This window comes from Podarcis tiliguerta (genome assembly GCF_965153285.1).
Source record: "Podarcis tiliguerta genome assembly, chromosome: 8".
Classification (NCBI taxonomy): Eukaryota; Metazoa; Chordata; class Lepidosauria; order Squamata; family Lacertidae; genus Podarcis; species Podarcis tiliguerta.
Genome location: NC_139541.1, coordinates 31627240 through 31639310, shown reverse-complemented (window position 1 = coordinate 31639310; position 12071 = coordinate 31627240). Strand labels below are relative to the sequence as shown.

The 12071-nt window shown below is 47.8% G+C and overlaps 1 protein-coding gene across 1 annotated transcript; it reads left to right on the top strand.

The window, feature by feature from the left end:
* Positions 1-643: 643 nt before the first annotated feature.
* On the top strand, positions 644-7728 carry CBLN1 (cerebellin 1 precursor). Its single transcript, XM_083452014.1, has 3 exons — positions 644-1385; positions 1986-2105; positions 5977-7728. Exons 1-3 carry the CDS (start codon positions 1131-1133, stop codon positions 6172-6174), a joined length of 573 nt encoding a protein of 190 aa, XP_083308140.1. The 5' UTR covers positions 644-1130; the 3' UTR covers positions 6175-7728.
* Positions 7729-12071: the final 4343 nt, after the last annotated feature.

The following is a 12071-nucleotide window of genomic DNA, read 5'->3' as shown; positions in this document are numbered from 1 at the left end:
ATCCCACGGACTTCCACGCCCACCCGAGACCCCACCTATTCCTCCTCTTCCTGCGCCTGACCAGCTGAAGCTACCCCATAGGATGGAGCTTCCCCGCCTGCTAAAGACCCTCTCCGACGGGGCACGGTCGTTCTCTCCCACGTAGAGGCTGCAAGAAACCTCATTTCCCCCCACCCTTCTCTCTCTGCCAGAGCACCCGGAGTTCGTGCGCCCCTGCGCCAGGAGCGCCGCCCCGTCGAAAAGCGCGCAAGGACACGGAGGGCGCCCTTTCCTGGGTCCCTATGCCCTGTCCACGCGGCTCCCTCCGTGCTCTCCTTACCTGTGCGGCCCCTGAGCGAGAGGCAGCGGACCCCCCTCTTTCCCCGCCAGACTTTGCCCAAGCGCGGGCGCCGTCCGTCCCCACCACCATCCGCCGCGCTCGCCATCTCTCGCTCCTTCTCTCCACCTGCTCCTGACCACCTAATCACCCGAAAGCCTCCGCCTTCGGGGAGGAGGGGGGTGCTGAAAGAGACGGACCGGGCACCCATTGGCTGGCGGCGAGCGCGCCCGCCTGCCATTGGCCGCGGGCGGCGCCAGCGCTGGGAGTGGCCGGCGCTGACGCCAGGCTCGGGTTGGTGGGGTGGGAGCGCGGCGGCGCCTTTTGTGTGCTTCGGCGACGGCAGCGGCGGCGGCGGGGAGCTTGCCTTGGCCACTGCGAGCGAGGAAGAGAGCGAGCAGGCGGGCGGCGCTGGGGCTGGGCTGCGGCGCGCGCGCCCTTCTTCTCCCCCTCCCCTCCTTGCGCTATGCATTCGAGCGCTCCTGAGCCTTGCCAGGGGCTGCCGATGCCGCAGCTGCCGCCGCCGCCGCCGCCGCTGCTTCTTCCAGCACGTCGAGGGGCTTGCGAGGAATAGAGCCAGGCGGCCGGCTTAGGGGGCAGCCGGGCTCTCGGGAAGGCTCGAGAGAAGCCCGAGGCGGCTGGGGAAAAGAAGAGGAAGGAGGAGGGAGGATCAGGCTAAGGAGCCGCCGGTCCGTCCGCCCCTTCGGGGAAGCTGGATCTGCTGGCCGCCTAGCAGCGTTGTCCCTGCTGGGGGGATCGGAGGAGGCGGGCGAGACGAAGCGGCAGGCGGACCCGCCTGGGACGCGGCGGCGCGATGCTGGCGCTGGAGCTGCTGGGCTTGGCTTGGCTGGCCGGGGTGGCGATGGGGCAGAACGAGACGGAGCCCATCATCCTGGAGGGCAAGTGCCTGGTGGTGTGCGACTCCAACCCGGCCTCGGACCCGACGGGCACGGCGCTGGGCATCTCGGTGCGCTCGGGCAGCGCCAAGGTGGCCTTTTCGGCCATCCGCAGCACCAACCACGAGCCGTCGGAGATGAGCAACAGGACCATGATCATTTACTTCGACCAGGTGAGAGACCCCGCAGGAAATCGGAGGGCGTCGGTAGGGTTTTGCTGATAAGGGAGCGTGAAAGGGGGTGTTCTCGGGGTGACTGCGTGGAGGGCATGAGTGGGTGTGGTAGAGGGAAGGGGCGCTGGCTTTGGAGCAATTGCCCCTCTTTCCATTTCCCCCACCCAAGAAAATACCCTCTGAGCCGTCCGCAGATCAATCCCGGGTGCATAGACGGTTGTAAGCCACCGTCTTTAGATGTTCCCCGAAGAGATTTCGAATTGCCCGTGGAAACTTTAGTGGAGGGGAGTGGGGAGAGCGCGTGATCGTGGGGTGGGGTAAGAGCAGTTACTGGCTGGGCTGGCTCCATGATCAAGTAAGAAATCCGCAGGCGAGGAGGGACCGCGTGGCGTCTCCAGATGTGGTTCGCGGTCTAGGTTCCAGGGAGAGGGACGGGTGTGTTTCTCACTCTGGAGTGCCTCCACCCGTCTCTCTTTAAAGGAAAAAAAAACTTAATCTGGGCCGGCGACAGATGGCCACGTTACCGGGGAATCCATCCAGCCGCTGGCGTTTTCAATCTTTCTCCCTGATTTCTCACTCTGCTCTGCCTTTCCCTTGTAGGTACTAGTGAATATCGGACTGAACTTTGACTCTGAGCGGAGCACTTTCATCGCGCCCCGAAAGGGGATCTACGGCTTTAATTTTCACGTAGTCAAAGTGTACAACAGGCAAACTATCCAGGTCAGAGAATGCTGGTTTTGCTTGAGACACTTGCCCTTTGTGGAATGCAAGATTGTGTGAGCATCTGTGTGTATATGCCCGTGTCTTACTCCAACTACTGCATGCATTTAAGGTGGGATAAGTTCCACGGAACTTAGCAGGGCTTACTTGGGAACAACATGCAGAGGATCAAGGCCTCCTGATCAAACTTTTAATACTGGATTTTGTACAGACCCATGTGTCTATTTAGCTACCCAGACTAGCAGTAGATCTGCAGGATTTGATATGGGGAACCTGGACCTTCTGCTTGCAAAGCGGATGCTATAGCCCTCCCCATCTTCCAAATAACTTCCTTGTGTCTTTAAAATTCAGAATGAAATGAAGTAGGACAAGGAAGGGACAAATCCCCCCCCCCCCCGTGCACGCATAACAATTAAATCCAGAGGCACTCCCACAACAAACAACAGAGAAAATATGATTCTATGTAATCGGGCATAGAAAAATCTCATTGAGCATCAATGCCCTTCATAATCAGGGCCCAGCCTTCCAAACAAAACCCAGAATGCCACAATCAAAGTGAGCAAATCAGAATGTTTCCCCCTCTCCCCATTCATGGCATTGATGCTACCAACCATGGATGCAACCCAGAGCATGTTTACTTGGAAATAAACCCCGTGGAATAAAAGCAGGCTTGATCCCAAATAAGTGTGCCTAATGATCAGATTGCTTTAAAGAGTGCAATTCAAAAACAGTTTGGGTTTTTTTTCTTCCATTTTCTGCCCCATCTTCCCTCCCAGCAGCTGAAGGCAGTGTACCTGGTTCTTCCACCACCACCTCACTCTTAATATTATCACAGCAACCCTGCGAGGTTGGTTTGCTGGCCCAAGGTCACCCAGGATGCTTCATGGCTAAGAAGGGATTTGAATCTGCATCCCATACAAACTTGTGCAGGATGATCAAACCTACCATCCCACACCAATAGCTTTCTTTTGATCTAATATTATGCTCCCCCCCCCCTTGCATTCCACTCCCTTTGTGGTCTCTGATCGTCTGAAGGATTAGGCTTAAAAATATGGAAAATCTGTACATCTGAATTTAGACTAAACATGTAAAATTATTAACCCTGCAAAACATCTAAGTCACATTCAGTGGAGGGGGCCAAATTCTAATAATAAAAAAGGAGGTTGGGGATGAAAGCAAGTTCAGTAAACAAAACTACTTTTGAAGACCAACTTATTTAAATTTCTAGATAGAGATATAAAGAATGGTTTTCTACCTTGCTCAGTTTAATACCCTCCTTAAAGTGTCATGTTGTGTGACTTGGGTGATTTTTTTTATTCCATTTGTGCTTCAGAAATCCACATTCCTGCTTCTTCCCCCAATACTAACTGCTTCCCACATGCTACATAAAGTTTTATATGTCATAATCCTTACTTTACAACCTGTCAGTCTCACTGTAGTAATTTAGGATGGGGACTCGCTCACAGGGCTGAAATTGAAACCGTCTTTCTCCAATGGCTTGGGAGTCGCCTCTATCTTATTTATCCTAGAAGTACCTTATCAGGTGGGGGGTGGGATTGGCCTTTCTGCTGATGGGCTGGGCATTTTAGACCTTTCAGAAGTCTCAGCAGATCCGTTTGGGGGTTTATTAGCTGAATGAAGGTTGACAGAACAAGGAATCTTCCCTCCCATGGGCCAACATGACTGAGTTATCTGGTTGCATGTTTCCCCAATATTACACTGCTCCCACTTTCATAACATCATGGGGATTGGTCTGAATGAGTCATCTGAACAAGGGCATTGCCTGTCCACAGGCTTATTGGTGTGGAGTAAAATAGGATATGGTATCCAACAGCCTGATCAGATTGGACTCCTAAACCGTTTCTCCTAAACCGTTTATCATGAATACATTTCTATTATTATTATTTAGACTGTATTTGTCCATGTTTTTAGCTATAGGTCAAGATCTATGCCTGAATCTATTTTTGAATGACTTGGGTGATCCTTTGCAGTTTTTCCCTAGCTCTTTCTGAGTTTGGTGGATTTTAGGCCAACACATTTAGCCAAAAATATGTGTGCCATACAGAAAACATAACCTACACATCATATTTTGTGTAGTTGCCCACTTGGGTCCATTAATTCTAGTAGGTTTGTTCTAGTAAGAGTAGGTGAGTCCGTGTATATGTAAAAGTGCGCATTAGATCTCCAGTTTCTGCTTTAGAAAGCCCTAACCGAGTCTTTGTGGCGAGCAGCTTTCTACATCTACAGCTAGGACTGCTCTGTTTAAGGAGGAACGAAGGCGGACGCCCCACTTTCCTTTTGTGATGACCTCTCAGTTACTGTTTTTAGGCGGCTGAAGAGGCATAGAGTGGTGGTGGCGAATTATGGCCTGGATAAAAAATTAGGAGAGTTGGGGGAGAGGGGGCCCCCTCCGCCATAATTTGAGCAATGCTTTATTCTGTATAAATTTAGATCCACTCTTAAATCAGCTTCAAAAGCTATCAGTCACTGTCACAATGCCAAGATGGACAGCTGATCGATCTATGCTTTTATGTCCATCTCTAATTACTGGTGGCTGTGTTGTTTGCTGTGGTTGTATCTGAAGGAGCTGGATAAAACCCACTATCTCCCTTGCTTAGGCAGGCAGAAGGCTCCCGCTCTGTAGGATGCAGATTGGCTCTGTCAGGGATTCAGCATCTTTGCTGCTTCACAAATGGATAAGCTGCCCCCCTTGATGAACTTCAGAGATGCTAGCCAGAGCTTGAATGCCTTTATCTCTTTCTTCAGTCTCTGAGGGGTTTTTTTTTGGGGGGGGGGCGGAGTGTGTGTCCAGTTTACCTGAAGGACAAGCAGCCCCTCTTGAGAGGTGTGGGGAGAGAGAGAAGCATCCATCGGAAAGGGTTTCACCCTAGATTTTGAGCCGTGCCCCATAAGCACCCCATTTTTTCTCACGGGCAACTTGCCCTTAGATAATCAGATCTACATTTATTTTTTTTAGAAAAAATTGTGATTGTGGTGCTGTAATATATTTATTTGTTCACACAGCACTTTGAGGTCTCTCCAGGGTGGGTAGGCAAGCAGCATTTACATTTAAATATAGTAATATTTCTAAAAAATGTTTGAAGGAAGGGGTTATGAAGATAATTACAGCAGTTGTGAAAAACAAAAGCACTCTCTATTGCTGAATCTGGAGGAGCACAATTAATCTGATCTGGCAGCAGAACGGACAGTACCTTTCCTTTTCTACAAAAAAGAGAGAGAAGGAAATGGAACAATGCTATCTGGAGGTCATTCCTAGAAAGTTTGGGAGAGTGACATCATAACACTCAGCTGCCAGTCCTTAGATCTGCAGCCTTTTCATTTATCCACCCATTTTGCTTTGTGTCTTTGGCTGATATACATGGCTTATCCTATAAGATTTCCTCATGCATTGAAGAAGCAAGGTTTCCTTCCATGCTTGTCATGACAATATAGTCTGGGATGCTATCGGAAACATTCTGGCTAATACCCGCCCCCCCCTTCCTCTGTAATCTTGGTGCAATGCTACTCAGAAGGAAGTCCCATTGAGCTCCTGTCCCATTGAGTGCCTAAGATTTTGCAGCCTCAGGCTGGAATCTGATGCATACTTTCTTGGGAGTAGGCCCTACTGAACACAGTGGGACACCTCTGAGTAAACCTGCATGGGATTGGGCTGCTGATGTTCACTTGTTGCAACCCTGTGAAAGAAAGAAAGAAATTCTAATAAACAATTAATGGAGGTAGGGGGAATTAATTTCACCAGGTGCTTCCAACTGGGGGGGGGGGGGGGACCCTGCCAGCCATTTCTGTGAATTTGCCTGCTGCCTCCTTTTCTTTTCATTGATGGGGACTTTGTCTTTCACTTGCTTTTCAGGTGAGCCTGATGCTGAATGGGTGGCCAGTGATTTCTGCCTTTGCCGGGGATCAGGATGTCACCCGCGAAGCCGCCAGCAACGGGGTCTTGATCCAGATGGAGAAAGGAGACAGAGCTTATTTGAAACTGGAGAGAGGAAACTTAATGGGGGGTTGGAAATATTCAACCTTCTCTGGATTTCTAGTATTCCCTCTTTAAACAACTTGCCGACTGGCTGAGGAAGGGAGGAAGGAGCAAGTCTTTCAGCACTGCTTACCAATCCCTGAATTTGTAGCTGGATAGAAGGAATCTCAGACAGCAAAAAGCTTCTGGATACTATCGACATAACTGCAGAAGTTAAACCCTTAACTTAGGTTTGTGTGCATTGCTCTGAAGATCTCTGTAATGGCGCAGCCGGACAACAGAAGACGCTTGAATTCATCCTCCTTCAATAATTATTTCTCTTTTCTCTCTCCCATTTTGCAAACCAAATTATGTTACATCTCAATTTAACTGATATTATTAGCTACCATTGTACCCCACCCACTGCCCCCGCAAGCTCCTACATGGTACCTACTTCACACATCCTTTTTACAGCCAATTTGGGTTTGTTTTTAACATTATATATCTCTATTTTTTACTCTTTCCCTGAGTTTTAAAAAAAAGTATTTTTGAATACATGGGTGCCATGGTTGAGAGGTGCAATGCAAACCCTGCTGTGATGCTACTAGTAAGGAAATATGGGGAGGGTAGGACTATCAACACAAACTTATTCTAGCCAAATCTTGATTTTCACTATTTCTATGTAATTCTGAGTGATTGTGGAATTTTCAGGCTGCTCGATGTTTTGATGCTTGTTTTTCGCTCTTGTAAATTTGTGGCCCAACTACATGCCGGAAAGTATATTGAACTTTTACTAATTAATCTGTAAGATAAAAACCAGAAAAGAAGTGTGGATATTGACATAATTTAATTTAGGCTTTAGGTTTTGTTTTTTTAAAAAAAGGTTTAAATGGGGTTTTTAATTTAATTTAATTTTCCTTAGATGAGAAACAAAGCAACTTGGTGTAGTTAACACAATCTTAACCAGATGTAGGAGGAGGAGACATATACCAACAAAAAATGAAAAGGGGGAGGGGGCAGAAATATGCAATCGCAGCCATTTGTTGCCATTTCCACTTGTCTGTTCTGATTCTGAATATGAAACAGAAGAAAATGAAAGCACAGTCTTCAGAAACAAAGAGTGCAAATAGTCCCTTTTAGCAGTGTTCGAGTCCTTGTTCTTCCTCATAGTTTCATGTGCCGTTTTTTAAAAGTTGGGGCTCATGTGTCAATTTCAGTAGCTACTCTCTTAGTTGAACAATACTGCTCTATTGGCACAAGTTCCTCAAGGTAGGAGGAAGAGGAGGAGGAGGAGAGCCCCCACCCTGAACAGTCGCCAAGAAAACGCCCACAAAATTCTCCCCTCTGTTCTCTTTACCATTGTTATGTATTACATTCTCTCAATCAAATTACGTTTTATAAAGCTGTCTTGCTTTCAAAGGAAGAGAGGAAAGAAACCCCCTTACAAGGTATACCTAAAATGCTAGTATTATTATTTGCTAGTAATATTTTGTTTACAGTCTTTCAGAAATGTAAATGCTATAATTTTGCAGCACTCTAAAGAGAACTACTACTTTTATTATCAAGGTAAAGTAAAATACTTTTGATTGTAATCAAAACATAATGTGAAATAAAACCAGTGGAATAAACAAATGGATTTATTGGGGTGTAGAGAGGCCTCCTGCCCCCGACTCTTGTTCACAAAAAATAATAACACAGGTCAGACTCAGAGGTTAACTAGACATCTATAAATCAAAACAATAGCTGGATATAAACAGCCAATTTCTCAATTTGGAGCCATAATGTGGAGACCGGCTGCCACAGAGTTAAAATGTAATGGCTCCCCCCCCTCCTTCCCCAAACCTGGGTTCCAAGAAGGAATTTAATTAGCTCCTAGGGGGGCAGTTAATTCTGGCTTAATAAGCAATGCTTTATTTTATGCTCGATGGAGGGTGATGTGTGGATGTGTCCTTGTTAATAGTTCCATACAGCAAACAGAGATGCCAGTCTTTTGAAAAGCCTGTGGGAAAATGGGATGGGAACAAAAGAGGAGGGTGAGTTTTGTTCATTGGGCACACAGGTTGAAAGCTATCAGGGAATCCTTTGATGCAGTTGAGAAGTGGAACTGCAGCCTGAAAGGGGAGCTGGTCACTTTCCACCAGGGCGGGGAGACGGAGAGGGTAAGGGTTCACATGAGAGCTGCTATAGGGAGGTGGTTGGGCTCCAGCAACGCAAGAAGTCCCAGTTTCAAATTATGCCTCTGCCTGCCACAAAACCACTCAGGTGCTCTTAGGCAAATTCCTTTGCTTCTGGTTCCCACCTGCACTATAAAATGTAAGCAATACTAACCTGCTCTGGAGGGGTAGCGAAACAGCAACATTATGTGGCACCGTAAACACTTAATTTTATTATGACAGAAGCGTCTTTTCAGGATGACTGAGGGCATGTATGTGAAATGCTTTCAAGATTTCACGAGTCCTAAGTTTGATGGTGAAAAGTCCATTGAGCATTCCCTGCTTCAGACAGACAAACAGGGTGACGTAGGAAGGGGTGACTGATTCGGGGTGGTTGCAGAGCAAATCCCCCAAATTTTTCCAAATCTCCCTGCCCCAAGCATCTGCTTGTATATGCTTCTCTGCCAGGAGAGAAATGCAGGTGTGTTTGACTACTAGGAAAATTGGAACTGGGTGCATGGAGGGATTAGGAGGGCAAATTTAAGAAAATATAATCTCTGTGTCTGTGTCAGTGTTTTTTCTTGCTCATACAACTTCCCACTGGCTTAGTGCAATTTTTTTTAAAAAAGAAATCTGATCATGCTAATCATGTGATAATATTCAGTACTGTACACATTGTTCTTTTGAGATGTGTGTGTGTTCAAGCTCTCCCTCCACACCACGGGGTGGTGGTGAATCCCTGACCCTCCTGATGTTTTTGGACTCCAACTCCCAGCAAGCACAGCCTGCGGACAGCGGTGATGGGAGTCCTAATAACATCTGATGGGCAGCAGGTTTCCCACTCTTGTCCTCAGAACGACCTTGCAAGGTCGGCCAGTAGGAGAAGAGTAAGTTCTTTTGTCTTAAGATCATGCGGCAAGTCTTTGAGCAGGGTCTTAAATCTGAGGGCTATTAAGTAATGACCGGCTCCAGTCCAGGAGAGAGGCTGTGTGTGTGTGTCGTGGAGGAGGGCACTGCAGTGGCAGTTAGCTGTGATGCTGTCTTGAACAGGAAGGAGACACCCAGCCGCTCCGCTAGGAACGGATCCCGACTTCTTTGGCATGGGGAGTCTCTGGCTAAAAGCCGCCCTAAACCCTCCCCCAGCGATTGAGATCGCTGGGGGAAGGCGAATGGTGGCGGGAATAGAGGAGGGAGACACCTGGCTGCGTGGTCTTTGTCTTGGTGGGGAATCGCGGAGGTCGGAGGAGATTATTTTATTTTATTTTTAACCCCGGGATTTTCACGAGACCATTTTCGGGAACCGTTTCCTTTTCAATGCTCCTCTTGCAGGGTTGTTGTCTCCCTACTTTAAACCTCTGAGTAAACTCACTGAAATTAATGCACTTGGATTAGTAACGCGCATCCATTTCAATAGAAGGCCTAACAGTGAAGAGAACCCTTATTTGATCATTGGGGATAGGTTTAAAACGAATTCTTTCATTTATCGTGTGTTTGCAGAGAAATTTTAAAAAATCACCTTTTTAAAAAAGGAAGGGGAAAAATTATTTGATGATGATATACTTGAAAGTGCCAGACAGGTACCGTCTTAAAAGAGGCCCCCCATGCCCACCGTTCTAGCCCCAGGGGTTTTTTTTTTGTTTTTGCGGGGAAAGAGTCTGCGGAAAGATAGATTTTTTTTTAAAAAAAATTGCTCACTCACAAGGTTAACCGGACCAAACCGACCAGCTAACATTGCGATCCTATGCACGCTTTCTTGGGAGAACGTGCCATTGAAGTGAGCGAAACTAACTTCTTACCTAGGATGGTCACTGGGCGATCCTATGGTTATTTAACCGGGAACCCAGCCTCGTTGTGCTCAGTGACAACGTTTCAGCTCTGTTGGATAGTTCCCCGCGGGAGCCGGACGCGCTGTCCCCTCAATCCGCTTCGTTCGCTTTCCCCTTTCATTGAAGCTGTCCCCCGCGCGCAGACACACCAAAGTCATCAGGGGGTTGGACTAGATCACCCTCGGGATCCCTTCCAACTCTACAATTCTATGCTCTCATCCTTTCCGACTAAGGACCAAGTCGGTTTCCCGCCCGCACCGCTGGTCAATTTACGCGCGGTTTTTTATAGGACCTCGCTAGCAACGCGGGGAAACTCGGAATGTCGGGTCGCCTAGCGGGGCTGCCCGGCTGCTTCACGGGCCCTTGCGACGTCTCTGCTGCTGGCGGGGAGGCAGCGGCAGTTCCAGCCAGGGGGGCGGCTCGTGACATTATTGCTGGAAACTCTGCTGCAAGGATCGGACGGAGCGACGTCTCCTCTACGCCTCTCCAAAGGCGAGAGCGTGAAACTGACCAACCTAGTCGCTGTTAGGGGGCTCAGAAGCAAACAAAAAGTAAAAGGCTAAAAAAGAAAACAAACAAACAAAAAAAAAAACACGCACATAACCCAGAGGATTGGTGGGTTGGGGAGAGAGATACGAAATTGACTAGTCGGCAGAGAAATTGATGTGCGCGTTCTGCTTAGGAGAAGCACAGCACCCTTCGCGGTTTGGCTAGCCATAGAATACCCCCCCCCCCCGCGTGGTGTGCGCAGTATTTCGAATATAAGAGGCTCTCAAAATTTCAGGCCCTGGCTGTCCATTTCCTAGGCACGTGCGCCTACTCAGAGTAAGACCCGCTGCGTTTGCTCGGGGGTTCATACGCGTCCACCCGATGGCCACCTTCCTGACAAGAAGCGCGCACGGGCTTAGCAGCATGTTAGCCTTCGGAGAGATGGAGAGAGGTCTTAAAAGATGTTTAGATGGGAACAAGCCCCGCTGATGTGAAATCGAACTAGCTTCTAAGTGTAGGTGCGCGGGAAGGTTCTGTTGCTTGGGAATTTGCAGGTATGAAGGTGAGACAAATGGTCAGGCGGGTCGGGTGGAATCTTTGGGTGTCTCTACATCCCCCCCATTTTACCTTACCTTGTGGAGCAGGGACCGGCAGGAACGTAGGGCCGTCGCTTATGTCACAGCAGTGATGATAACGTCACCTCCCCAGGGTGCTATTGGCCCAATCCTCTGCTTGCCAAATAAAGAAGCTTATCTCAGAGACAAGCACACCACATAAGATAAGCAGAGGAAGAGGTAAGTAGCATTCTCATGGATAGCTAAGGCTACCACTTTGTTTATTATAATAGTAATAATAATAATAATAATAATAATAATAATAATAATAATAATAATTGTTATCAGCATTTATTACAATTTGTTATCTGCCCTTCACTCTAAGGTCCCAGGGACAGTTACAACAATTGAAACAGTATTGGGAGGGGGTAGTAGAAAACAACTTAAAATTACAGAAATAAGGTGGGTCTGAAAAATACGAGTCTCCAGTGTCAGGTGAGTCTTCAGCATTTGCCAAATGCAGTACAATGAAGGTGCTAGATGCACCTTTCTGGAGAGGGAGTTTCACAGCTTCAAACTTCAAAGTCCATTTATTACGACCAATGGGAATTTCACAAAGCAAGGCACAAATTTCTGAGTCCACCAGAGTTCTTCATAATCAAACTGGATGTTAAGCAAAGACAGAAGCATGAGGGTTGGAGAAAAAATGTTTTGGTACTGATGTCTGCACTGATTGTATGGTCTTAGAAGGGGTGTGGCTATGGGGATAGTCATGGAGAGTGCCTGGACTCAGTACTACTTAGGATATGGAATTTAGCAATCTGCTTCATATGGACTCCACCACTGGTCCATCCAGCTCAAAATTGTCTATACAGACTGGCAGTGGCTCTCCAGAGTTTCAGGAGGAGGTCTAGGAAGCTGTGGTGCTCCAGATATTGCTGGACTCCAACTCCCATCAGCCCCAGCCATCA

What these genes read in the sequence shown, in the direction of transcription:
- CBLN1 (XM_083452014.1), top strand. Translation starts at nt 1,131, where the DNA reads ATGCTGGCGCTGGAGCTGCTGGGCTTGGCTTGGCTGGCCGGGGTGGCG. An exon ending in TGATCATTTACTTCGACCAG is followed by an intron (nt 1,386 to 1,985) that starts GTGAGAGACCCC and finishes TTTCCCTTGTAG; the next exon opens with GTACTAGTGAATATCGGACT. An exon ending in ACAACAGGCAAACTATCCAG is followed by an intron (nt 2,106 to 5,976) that starts GTCAGAGAATGC and finishes CTTGCTTTTCAG; the next exon opens with GTGAGCCTGATGCTGAATGG.